General features: G+C 41.2%; 1 protein-coding gene across 2 annotated transcripts; it reads right to left on the bottom strand.

Moving 5' to 3' along the window:
- Window positions 1-2,125: 2,125 nt before the first annotated feature.
- On the bottom strand, window positions 2,126-11,483 carry LOC5513257 (oxysterol-binding protein 1). Of its 2 annotated transcripts, none has more exons than XM_001633454.3 (15): window positions 11,313-11,483; window positions 10,243-10,297; window positions 9,179-9,254; window positions 8,676-8,757; window positions 8,394-8,442; window positions 7,365-7,440; window positions 7,140-7,224; window positions 6,490-6,711; window positions 5,983-6,082; window positions 4,982-5,068; window positions 4,647-4,707; window positions 4,174-4,223; window positions 3,922-3,983; window positions 3,667-3,779; window positions 2,126-3,289 (listed from the first exon to the last, which is right to left on the bottom strand). In XM_001633454.3, the coding sequence occupies exons 1-15, from the start codon at window positions 11,352-11,354 to the stop codon at window positions 3,175-3,177; spliced, it is 1,275 nt and encodes a 424-aa protein (XP_001633504.1). In that variant the 5' UTR covers window positions 11,355-11,483; the 3' UTR covers window positions 2,126-3,174. The 2 variants fall into 2 exon arrangements, with proteins under 2 accessions (XP_001633504.1, XP_032238673.1); XM_032382782.2 differs by having other exon boundaries at window positions 3,685-3,779; window positions 11,313-11,482.
- Between the last annotated feature and the right edge of the window lie 1,601 nt (window positions 11,484-13,084).

Genomic DNA, 13,084 nt, shown 5'->3' with positions numbered 1-13,084 from the left:
AATAGAGACAAAAGAACTCCTTTGTAGAATAAAGATAATAAAAGACAAAGCAGCTGCGCCCTTACTCCCCAGCTGCCAACTACCAGGCAGCAGTGTAGCATAGAGTCTGAGGCAATCTCCCGGATATCACCGGAACCATAGCCTGGATAACACCACAGGCGGCGTCGCGGCCGTCGCGCCCCAGAAATACACAGAGCAGTTAATATATACACGGAACAAATTCATATACACCACCCTGGGGCACCACATCTCCAATGGAAAATAGAGGCGGACCAAACTCACAAACTCAGAGAACCATCACCATCTCTGTTGAAAACAGACTCACGTAACCGTACTACCACCAGAGGTCCGAGCAACAAGTCGACGACGACGATGTCCGCCATAGCAAACACAAATCTGACAATTTGTCCTTTAATCCCTAGAAGAGTTCCTCGCCTGCGGTCCTTCGCGTGCCCAACTGCAACCGTCAAACCAAGCCTAAAGAAGGAGCTTTCGACGCCAGGCTACCCAAAAAACACCCGCAGCGGGGAGGGGGCGTCCTGCCACTCCATAGCGTACGTTAGCAGCGCCGTATGAGTTTGTCCCTGTCGTACGAGTCGCTTTGCCTAACCCTCGGCCTCATGTTACAGGAATTCATGTCGGGTAGCTGCCCAGGAATCACCACTAACAAACTCGCCCACGACACCTGTGACCTCCAACAACCACCGAAGGATACCAACGCCGGCTCCTTAGGAACTGCCCGTCCCCCACGTATGCGGAAACAACAGCCGCATGTAAAGTTTGCAACTCGAATGGTTCGCCTCTTCCACGTTCAACACGCTCATTGGGCGCTAACATGGATGGAGGGCCCAAAACGGTCGAGATGCATGTTGACCCAGCGGCAACATCGAAAGCATTCACACCCACACCCTATATGGGTGACGTGGTGCCATCGCATGGTGGTCAATCCGAAACCCAAGGTCCCCCCCCCCCCCCCCCCACGCAGAACGATGGCTCTATCCCCGCTCTGTAAACGCGATACCTTCAGGACGGCGTCTCTCGTCCACTTGACATGACGCATCCCAAACAACACATGCAAGACAGCGACAGACGCGTGGAAGGGCTACCACAGTTTGCCCTACGCGCCTCAGACCGTGATTGACCACCTTGATTACCCCCTTAGACCGCTGGCACTACACGAGGACACCAGAAGGTCTTCCCTCTCCCCCCAGAGACGGGTACAACTGCCGGCCGGTTCCACGCCTTTCTGTCCAACTTCGATTGAAAGGAACGTTGTGTGAACGACACCGTTCTTTACTACGTCAATCTTGCACAACACTGGTGGAGGAAAATCGAACTTCTCACACACTTAGGCCAGTCGGGCATCGTCCTTAACCTCGACAAGTTCCAGTTTACAGAAAGGAACTTAAACTTCACCGTCTTTCGGTGGTGAGATTCCACCGTCAAGGCGCTTGCCGAAGTATTCGAACACAATTCGAGACTTCACCACGCCCGAGTGCATAACATCAGAAGCTAAAGCGATCGAGCAGCACTTCTCCATAGTGTACTGGCCCGGACTGTTTCGCCACCTTTGGTGTACCAGAAAAGCTTTCAAGTGACGATGGGCTTGAATTCGCGTCGAGCCAGATTTCTCCGCCTATGGGATCGCATATCGCATATCTTGGCTAACCGCAGTGCAAAGGACAAGCTGAAGTCACAGAGAAAGCCTCTAAACGACTCTTCATGTCTAACAGCTTAGATCACGACCACTTCCTGCGAGCTGCGTAGTACGCCCGAACGCGACTGTCACCTCTCCCCTACCCAGATCATCTTTCGTCGTTCCCTTCGAGAATCGTTGACATTCGACTCAAAACTCATGTATTATAAACCAAGTACAAATATCCCTTATTTTACATGTTGGTCCACGTGCGAATTTTTACTGCCAACCATAACAGTACCATTATACTACCAATACAATTCCTCACTGACATTCAAGTAATCCTGCGTGATGAAATGTCGGTCAGCTTGTTTTAACCCTTTTCAAGCGCTGGCTATCCATAGCATCTTAAATTATTGGCGACGAATCCATTTTCCGTCCGGCTCCCATATTTAATCCGATTCAATATAGAAAAAAATATACCAGATAAACCGTTCACTGTGTTTATTAGTTCTATACCAACATTTCGGTGTATCATCCAGGAAAGCACAGCTTTCCGCTTTTCAGGCAACAACATGTGACAAATTAAATACCATTGTACAGCTAATTGATTTATCTTAAATAATTATTATTTGTGTATTTTTAAATACTTTCATGTTCCATATCCACCCATCAGATTATTACCCTACTTCGCTTTACAATAAATTATTAAAATTGCCAATTTAATATAAGCGGAAATTCAAAACTATTCCTCAATATTAAAAGTGCATAAAACCAAAAATATAACTACTTGTTTACTTTGATACATTCACGATATCCCCAGAATACGAAAAGTTCTAAAAAGACTCTTATTATTATGCAAATGGAGAATGCGACAGGTCCAAGCCATGTGATCCTTATCAAGACATGAAGGAGTTGCGCAACAAATTCTTAAAATAAAACCAAGCATACGTAATCGCATTCCCAGAATCCACTATGCTCTTTCCCCTCGTATAATAAATAGGGAACTACTATATAACAACCACCAAAAACAGGACTCGTGTTTGGGTTAGAGTGGTTGTTATATAGAGCCCACCAAAGAATACACTAATTCCGGAAATGAGATTGTGTTATATAACAAATAACTTACTTAAATATATAGCTATAGAATAATTGGTTCCTTGGTATTCCAAAGCACCACGCTGAGCCATAGTGTAGATAGCTCTAGAATAATTGGTTCCTTGGTATTCCAAAGCACCTCGTAGAGCCATGGATAGCTCTAGAATAATCGGTTCCTTGGTATTCCAAAGCACCACGCTGAGCCATAGATAGCTCTAGAATAATCGGTTCCTCGGTATTCCAAAGCACCACGCTGAGCCATAGTGTAGATAGCTCTAGAATAATCGGTTCCTTGGTATTCCAAAGCACCTCGTAGAACCATAGATAGCTCTAGAATAATCGGTTCCTTGGTATTCCAAAGCACCTCGTAGAGCTATAGATAGCTATAGAATAATCGGTTCCTTGGTATTCCAAAGCACCATCAGAAGCAAGATGAAGGCTTAATAAATAGCCGGCAAGTTGTCAAAGTGACCATCCATGATATTTGTCCAGTAGCCGCCGCGGTAGACATAGTCAAACGTACGCGTGTAGGGATCTTCTTTGGGTACAAACCATCTAAAGGTAGAAAACAAGATGAGGATCTCGCAAGACAACATCAGGGAAGGAACAAGGGAAATGGGGGGGTCTACTTTCAAACATCCGCGCGTACGGATCTTCTTTGGGTACAAACCATATATAGGTGGGTAAAACCCACCATATAAAGGTGGGTAAAAGTGTGTTGGTTGGAGAAGGGTTTGGGGAGAGACAGGGCGCAAAGGAGAAGATGAGAGCGGAGGGGTATCACTAGTATAAGAAGGGAGAACCAGGAAGACGTAAGAATTGCAGTAGTGGTCGAGTCAAAGGCATGGGAGGGTTACTTGTATTGTGAAATCCATCACAGGCCCATTATAGCTGATGTTAATCTCGGGGCCATGTTAGGTTGACGCCCATACCTATCTTTTTTGTCATACCTAGGCGTCCAGGCTTCGCCTTTCGTGTCTCTCTCGCGGCGCGAAGCGCGCTGTTTCTCCTCCAAGCGATGTTTCTCAGCCGCTGAACTGTCAATCTTTAGACAAAAAATATTGAAAACTTTATTGCAATCATCATAACCAGAAAAAAAAAACTGCATAAAAATAATTCGATACAACAGTACAAACAAACACACCAAATGAAGCTGCAAAAAGTCGAACAGTAGAAAGGCGACTCACCTTGCCTAATTCCAACTGTCTGATGTCCGGTCGATTTCTGCAGTCGGTCGGGCACGTTACACCTATGAAAAACATCAAATCGTCAATATTAACACAGGTCACTATTTCCTTTATGAGTGAACACAGACTGGCCTGGGCTAAAAGACGTCGATGCTTCCATATAAGAAATGTAAGAGAAGGAAAAAATTGGCTTCAATTCGAGTTGTTGAAATCTTTGACATGAGAGTAGGAGTAACTAAACTTAGCTCTTACCATAGTCGGGATCGTTTAGTTGAATTGTAAATCTCGTAAATGCGTACATCCTGGAAAAAATAATAATAGGTTCACAATTTACTTAGAATATCACATATAAAGCTAAGTACATGCCTCGCTCCTCTTTTCGAAATATCACTACAAAGATCACATGCTCGAAGATCCAGCGTACTTTGCGGGTGCTCCCAAGGGTCGGGGGTGACCTTTGGGAGCGCCCGAAAAATACGCTGAATCTTCGAGCATGACAAAGATCAGTGCATGCCCTTGTCCAAACATCGAAATATTACATGTGCAACCTTATTTCAAGCATATGAAGTCAACGATTTACCATCATTTAAAATAGGTCTATAGCATACAGCACTAACAGAGTTGGCAAGGGGTGCACCATTTCCTTTAAACGGTCATTGGCATTCAGCTGAACAAGTAGGCATAACGAGATGAACGAGTGACAAAAACGAATATTTGCTTATTACTTGTATGAGTCATCCGGTCTCGCCACAGCAGTCCATAAATCAATACTGTCGTCATTAAAACCTGAAAACACAATAAAATATCAAAACAAAAACAAAGCGCGATATCCTAATAGATGAGACAGGAAGAGAATAACAAAACAGTAAAGTTTTTTTCATAATAGTAGTGCTTTTTTAAGTGTATATTCTTATCACTCAGCACCTTGAACTACCGGGCATAGATATCAAATCTGCATCATTATTCAATGTGATTCAAAGTAGTTTAGCCAACTGGATTCCCGCAACTCATACCCACGTACACTTTCAAAATAGCATTATAATAGTAATTTCGGACTAACCAGTGTCCTGCGGGATACACTCCAGCGATTTGTCCCATGAGCCCTCAATAACATACCGCACCTTGCCCTCAGGGTCCTTAACTTCACCTGGGATAACAGAAAGGATGTAAGAGATTGGGCCAGCCTTAACTTCACCTGGGATAACAGAAAGGATATAAGAGATTGGGCCAGCCTTAACTTCACCTGGGATAACAGAAAGGATATAAGAGATTGGGCCAGCCTTAACTTCACCTGGGATAACAGAAAGGGTATAAGAGATTGGGCCGGCTTTAACGAGATATAACTGTTAGCCGTTTCGGATCCTAAGCTGTCTAGAAAGGAATGAAGGAGAAGGGGATCAAGAGAGAAGGGTGGCTTTGGCGTGGGGGCTTATAGTACAACGGTGTCTTGACTTGATGTTGAAACAAGACATCAATTCTACTTAGGAATTAATTACTGTCGTGGACTAGAATGACTACACTCCAACACAATCTAGTACACAACGGACTTGATAAATGTTTTCTTGAAGACGTTACACGATTCTGTTATTCGGTCTCGGATTCCCTCTAAATGAGCGTGTCGTGCTGTTTCACAACTAAACTTACACTTAGCACTAAGCTACAGCTAAGCTCACCACTCAGCTTCTTAATTCACGAGCAAACTCAACTAACAGGCCCGTACCCAGGGGGTGCACCCCCGTTGACGCCCCCCCTCCCCCCCCAAGAAAAATCCTGGGTACGGGCCTGATACTCCTTATATACACTTGGGTCTTTCTAAATATACATAATCACGTCATAAGTGTTGTTGAAACATTACACCATCCATTTCGTTATCATAAACTGCTGAGTCTTGGTTCTAGAATATTCTAGCAAACAGAACAACGATCCTAAGTAAACAAATCCAATACTAGCATGTTAAAAGCATGTGTTAATTTCTACAATGTTCCAAGCGGGAGAGGCTGCACGTAAAAGTTTTTCTAGACAGTTCCGCTAATTAACATATAGTGACTCCGTCACAATTACCTTTGAGTTTCTTGAAGTTGTCTTGCACTTTCCTAACCGGCATAAAATGAACTGTGCATGTCTCTTTTGTGGTGTGGTTTGTAACAACCATATCACCCTCCTAAAACACGAAAAGACAATTACAAAATAGAAATTACTAAAAACACAAATTACATATACGGCTGTTATCTAGGAAAGGTGAGCTCTCCATTTTCTCAAAGATGTTTCTTTTGAGAAAGAAAGATATTGGGATAGCCAAAACTTTTTTCTAGGGGCAAGGGGTTCGCAAGGCTCAGGCTCATTCTATTTCCTTTGGTAAAATCCTTTCTCTGGGGGAGAGGGGCAAACTCCACGTGACCCCACCTTGCTATCTACTGTCCTGACTGACATTTCAAGCCTGGGACGGGGGGGGGGGGGGGGGTACTGTAAACTTAGTTTCAGGCCATCAATACCATGAGACCCCTTAAGGGACAGCAGAATCAGAAAAATCTTTGAACATCCCCTGAGGGATGACACACATCAACCCACCTGGTCAACATAAAGACTCCCTACTAAGATGTTGTGGATTGTTGTAACTGGCTTTTTCCAGGAAAAGTGATGACCATTGGTCTTGAACTTCAAGTGGCAATGGCCGGTAGGTATCACTTTAAAGAATTGTCCTCTGAACTTTGTGTCCAGTTTGTACTCCTGCCAGAACACCCAATGACTGGACTCTGCATGGAGGGCAGAGATTGGTGGGTGATGGGAAACCTGATTAAAAAGGTGGGTAATATTAAGCATTATTTATTGTGACTGTGCACAGGATTGGCTATGATAGCATATACCTTCATTCAAGATATATGTGACCCATGACACTCTTGACTCTGCAGTTGTCAAGTGTTGTTTTCTACTTTTCAAATGCATGAAAAACGATTTCTGACCGCAAAAAATGTTCACAGCACAGATATCACTTTAGTCGTCGTCGCCTGATATTTTTGACCTGCTAAAATGTAAACGTGGCTTGTATTGACCAATGAGCGTGCCTGAAAATTCGTCACTGGCATCTAATCACCAATAACAGGAAGAGGTGGTTATGAGCTCTGATAAACTATTTTCTTGCAACTCAATATTGCATTGCAAGTTGCAGGACAAATTGCCCCTTGTAACATGGCCTTAACCTGGTTGCTGTAATACAGTACCTGTTCGGCTATTAAAGCAAAGCCATTGTCATTATCAATGTACTCAAATGTCTCGCCAAGAAGAGGGTTGAAGGGCTTCCAGAACCTGTAAAATAACCCACACCGACCAACAGGATTATAATAGTGTTACTACATAAGTAATCAGCAAACCACACCGATCACACAAGATGGAGGAGATCACCTCAAGTAGAGTTGTTACACTGGTTAAACAACTTTGAGACAAACCTTGATAGAACAGTAGCATAAGTGGAGGATGCAAATGCAGCGACATGTGCCAACTTGACAAGGTTATTCTTGCACACTAAAAACAAAGGAATAATGTGAAAAAATCTCAAGCTAAGTCTGGGCTTTCAATATTATGTGTAGCTATTAAAAGAAAAGGCCCTTGCCAAGCCATGGATACTATGGATCGAATTAATATTTGTGATAGCAACTCAACAAAGGCACTTCCATTTGATTGTTTTGGTTTGATTTCGGTCAAATCAACAACTCAAGTTTACAGTGATTCCATATTTTATTTGTCTGTTTTATTCATAGAGCTAGAAAAGACAGAAATCACAAGCTCATGATTGCTTAAAAACAAACAAACATCATTTGACTTTGCAATTTAGCTTTTATGTAATAAAAGGACAATCAAACCCAAATAATATCTGACTGAAATCAGTACTCAATACAGTAGTTGCATTTGAGACAGAATACCAGGTTCGTGACTAAAGACATACCTCGCTTGCCTATCCAACTTTCCAATGACAAATTATACCATATAATTTTCACACCTTTCCAAGTTTGATGTATTGCCTCAGTACAGAATCGCAATAACCAAATTTGAAACCCCTGTTATCCCTGTTCCCTATCATGATTTTCAGAACCACACTCCTAAAATGATTGTTTTCGCAAGACAAAATACGTGCTGTCATAAGCTACAAACTCTGTACAACGCTCATTTTAATTGGTAGGCAGGGTTGTGATAATAGAAGAGTTGTGATTGTTCTGATTGTTTAACACTTGAGTATCGACTGACATCACCCCACTTGCCGCAGAAGTCATTCCTGGGCATTGCAGGTGCAGCAGCCCAAACTCAGCAAAATAAATGTACCTTTCACTAATACATGTGCAGTATAATAGTGAGTAGCCAATCTCTTATCCTTTTGTTATTGAGATGTAAGGATTTTTTTAAGGCATTGGAAAGCAAATGGGTACTGGGGGACTGAAAATGCAAGCTGCTTTTGTATACAGTAGATACTGGTTTCTTACCACATGCTCTGTTTAGTATGTCCGCATATTCAAGATCTTCAGACAACCTCTGCAAAGGAAATAATATAATAAAATCACTATTCAGACCTATGGTACTAAGGTATGCACACATAAAAATCTCAAGATTTCCCATCAGAACCCCTAAACACAATGCACCTTAAGTTCAAAAGCTATGACTTTTAATCAATGCCTCTTGACCCTAGAGATGTCTCTCTAATTTATCATGACCTCCCCTGATTGTCATTCATCCCTATTGTATGATACATGTTTATTAATGTTTACCTGTAGAAAAGAAACAGGTTCGTTGAAATGAACAGGCATGGTCACTTTGGTCATATCCTTTCCAACCACAGTTTTCATAAAACTAAAAAAACAAAGGTTGGTAGACTTAATTTGTTAAACAAATAACACATTCCATCCATCTGTCTTCCCACATGTGGGAAATGAAGACATCAAGCATGTCATATCGCAGGACATCATAACACGTCATGATACAGATGAACAACCCTAGCTACCACCCATTCTGCCGCTGTGTAGAGTCACATTTAACACCTTAAAAAAGTAACACAAACAAGACTAGCTCTTAAAGTACATTTAAAATAGAACATAGATCTACAGACCAATTGAAAATGCCAAGCGGTTAACAACCCAGGAAGAGACAGTAGAGTGAGAATTGACTTTCATAACGATGCAATTAGTTACACTACAATCCTACTTTACCATGCCTATTGGGTTTTTTTTTTATATCATCACCCAATCTATCAATAATAATACAATTATCGTACCTTATAAGACTTCTAATAGAGCTCCTTTCTCTTGTCGCAGGAAGAGCAGTCCGCCTTGGCCTTCTCTTAGTAAAAACTAAAAAAGTGAAATATGACCGCTTAATTTCAAACTATTTGACCCAACTAATTAACTTAGATCAGTTGAACACCATAGGTTTGTTATAGAGAACTTCTCCTATTACCTTGATAAGTATGCAAGTATTTTGTGATAAAAGCAGTGATGCCTCTATCTATGTATTTAAAGCAGCAGAGTTCAAAAGAAATAATACTTTTTAAAATAAAAGCCATCATATAATGTCTAAGTTGAATTTTAGAGTTTGGGATACTTTTTTCTTTGCATTTCTTATTTATCAGCAATCTTCTACTCCTTTTCCTCAAAGAAATTTAATCAGCAAAGGGGTTTCAATCATATAAACAGGTTTTTCTAGCTGCCACTAGCCCCTTAATAAAATACAGTGAGTGGCTGCTAAAGAAGGCTGATCACTTGTCAGTGGTACGCACAAAATACAGCAAAAAAGTGACTAATATTATCTGGACTTTTGAAAGAAATAAAAAAAAGCCTTTATGACGTCAACACTTTTGACTGACAGAACATCTAAAAGTTTGATTTTCAAGGGTACACTGTAATGCAAACAATGGGAAAACAGCCAGCAAATATTCTATTGAAAAAATGACTCTTTGTTACCACAGCATTTCACTAATATAAACAAAGTGTTTATTTATTATTTTGTCGTTTCAAAAGGATACAATTTCAAAAAATTAAGAAAGGTCGCAAGGATTAAAAAATAAGTTTATTGATATATTTAGTGAAAAGGGTTCAGACGCAACCACTGCAAAATTTAGCGCATTTACAGAGACAAGCTTATTAGTTCTTATTGTGACTACAGAAGATTAGGTTTTACGGATAGATGCTGAAACTAACTGCACTGTTGGAATCCAACTATTGGCCTATGACTGACTGTCAAAAAACACAAAACTATACTTGAATCCCATATCCCATCAAGCCTTTCGTTGCAAGCTGTGTAGTAAATCTTAGCTTTCATGATACGATTACAAATACTCACTTGTATGTTCTCGAAGTCTGTTGAATTCTGTCTCCTGGTCCCCATAGAATGGCATCTAGGGAACGGAACGAATGATCGAATTATCATAAGCAAAATCTAATTTGACAAAAGAAATTAGCAGTGTTATAGTCTGGGTTTTTGCGAACAAAAAAGAAATAGCAAATTTGTGGCTGCATTTGATAATTTATTAATCAGATGAAAACGTTCCAAAACCGGAAAGAAAAATGAAAACTAAATCAAAAAATCAAATCGTATTGCATAAATGTTATGTATAAAACAGGCGGAGTATTTTTGGTTTAAAAATGAAGATTGTTTGGTTTTCTATTTTTATATTCTATTCCTTAGAGAATAGAATTTTTTTCCTTGCACACAGCCGGAAATTGAAAGTTGCTTCCGTTCGACAATGAAAACATGAGAAATGTGAAACCATCTAATGTAACAAATATAAACAATATTCGCCCGCTTTTTTTTTATAAAATCCAGACAGATCATCCAAATAAAAGACTTGATATTTTAAAAGGTTGGATAAATAGTAGGACCAATCAAACTATTCGATTTAATACCATTGATCGAAAAAGCAATAGAATTCAGCAGGAGTCTAACACAAAGGTATTAAAACATGACAAAACGACATGCTTCAGTCTTTCCCATCTAAAAAAATTGAAACATAGTAAGGAGAATTTCGGATTTTTTTCTTGACACAGTATTTTATTGTGGTAATTTAGTGGTTTTCTGTATACATCGTTACCGGTTTAGATGGTTTAAAGATCCTTCACGGGTAAACAGTGGAAATACATTTTATAGGAGTTTGGAGAATGCCCCATCGGGTCCTATGTAGCACAAATAATAAATGAAGTTTGCTGCGTTAGACTTTGATATAGATTCAATGATCACTGAAAATTCATCTTAAAAATTTTATATGAATACGATAACTAAATACTGTTGGTGTTGTCTATCAAAAAAACGGTAATAAAACACACTTTGTATTCTAAAATTCTTAGCTCTTCGTTCATACATAGTTTTGGTTGACGCAATATGCACAGAAGAGCGACTTTGCAAGCGAGCTTTACCTTGTCTTTTAGCTCAGATGCCATCACGTCTGTGCTTATCATCGTGGACAGGTCGTACTATCTCATAAGGCTTGTTTGAAGGGAATTTCCAAGCAGAATATTATATGGTTGGGAGTCTTGTCTGTTCGGCATTGTCGAAGTCCGTGTTGTGTACTGTGGCATTCTGGGTACTCGCTTGCAGGTGTTGAGACACAGGGAGCCTGTGGATCTCGCTCGAACATTGGGAATTTCAACACAGGCAGTCCAAGGTCATTGGTCTAAAAAACGCGCTTCACCTCATTCACTTCAGTCTTTTCCAGGACCCAGGATTTTTCTTGGGGGGGGGGGGGGGGATGCGAATCCGAAAAAAGTGGAACCAATTTTTTTCCGGGGGGGGGGGGGGGGGGGGAATTCTCTGATGAAAATCAGACGAACCCCGAAGAGAGATTTTTTTTAGTGTCTTTGCAGCAGGGACGTTTATTGTCGGATTTGCCTACAAAAAAGTATGTCTTATGGATTGATATAGCACGTTATTGCAACCGAGAGTGGACTTGGCAAGGAACAAGTGAAATACTTTAGTAGGAACAATTCTATGTTATCAAGCCAAATGACGTTGCTGAAAGACGAGCTGTGCAATTCAACCCACTTTAAGTGCACAGAAGAACTCAACCAAAACGTGAAAGTCAAATAATGCTAGCCATTAAAATTCCTAGTCAACAGATAAGTACCAGAATTTTCAGAGCCGTAGCAGGCCACGTACGCCCCTACTTCCGGACGGCCGCGCCCTCTCTTCATCCGATTCACATAATTTATCAGTCTTGCTCCACACCTTATAAGGAGATTCAGCAAAGAATCTAGACAGATAAAAGTCGAACACATAAATAAGATACTTGAAAAAGAGGGAATAGAAAAAGAGCGGAAAACATTTGCCCTTTGGCTGGGATCGAACCTTGCTATTAATGCAAACTGAAAACGCAAAAATTTTTTTTATTTACTAATAAAAAAAAAAATTTATTTACCAATTACAGCCTGCCCCTCACATTTGAGGATTGTTGGCTGGGTTTTTAAGCACTGTCACTGGGGTTGGTCACTGCCAGAGGGTTTATTGCGTCCCCCAGTGGTTCTTTTACGTCCCTTCGGTTCAGATTAATGTAGTGCAGCTTGAAGAGACGGGACCTCCGGTTTAGTGTCCTTATCCGAGAAGACTGGAAACACGGGAGAATAACTTCAACTCACTTGTGACAAATTCGACTCAAGGCAGGAACCAGGAAAAAATCCCCAGTTTGAGCCAGGATTCGAACCTGGGCCACAGCGGTGAGAGGCCGACGCGCTAACACACTAGGCCAACCGTGCTTCCACAAAATATAGACCATACATCCAGACGTGCGCTGAATTACCGTATGGCAGCTAAAGCTTTACGGCTAAACTGGAGATTTCGGCCCCAACACCGCTATCTAGCAAAAGACACGGGTACCGGGGCACCCGCGCATTAATAGGGAGGCAATAACCAGGTTCCTAGCCCTGTCTTAGTCGGTTACTCCACGCACAGCTGGCTGTGACGTAGGGTGATAAATATCGGGGTCTACTTTGGCGCCGTGGGTCCCTTGGGGACTCGTTCAGTTACCATAACAGTGATATTGTAATGCACGTGCGCATAGTATCTCAACATCAATGAAGAATATTGTTAAGCTGTTGTTTTGGTTAAATCTCAAAAGATAATGTTTCATTACCTCATCCTAAGTCTGCACAGAACTTTTACAGTGGAACCTCGACATAGCGATATGGTGAGGGAT

This window comes from Nematostella vectensis, chromosome 3, assembly GCF_932526225.1.
Source record: "Nematostella vectensis chromosome 3, jaNemVect1.1, whole genome shotgun sequence".
In the NCBI taxonomy this organism is placed as follows: Eukaryota; Metazoa; Cnidaria; class Anthozoa; order Actiniaria; family Edwardsiidae; genus Nematostella; species Nematostella vectensis.
Note: the sequence above shows the minus strand (reverse complement) of the source record. Positions and strands in the feature narration are given on the sequence as shown.

Excerpts from the sequence above, each read along its gene's own strand:
- LOC5513257 (XM_001633454.3), bottom strand. The coding sequence starts at position 11,354 with ATGATAAGCACAGACGTGATGGCATCTGAGCTAAAAGACAAG. Across the intron at positions 8,443-8,675 it reads AACCTGTTTCTTTTCTACAG|AGGTTGTCTGAAGATCTTGA; the intron begins GTAAACATTAAT and ends TTTCCTTTGCAG. Across the intron at positions 3,984-4,173 it reads ACTAAACGATCCCGACTATG|GTGTAACGTGCCCGACCGAC; the intron begins GTAAGAGCTAAG and ends TGTTTTTCATAG.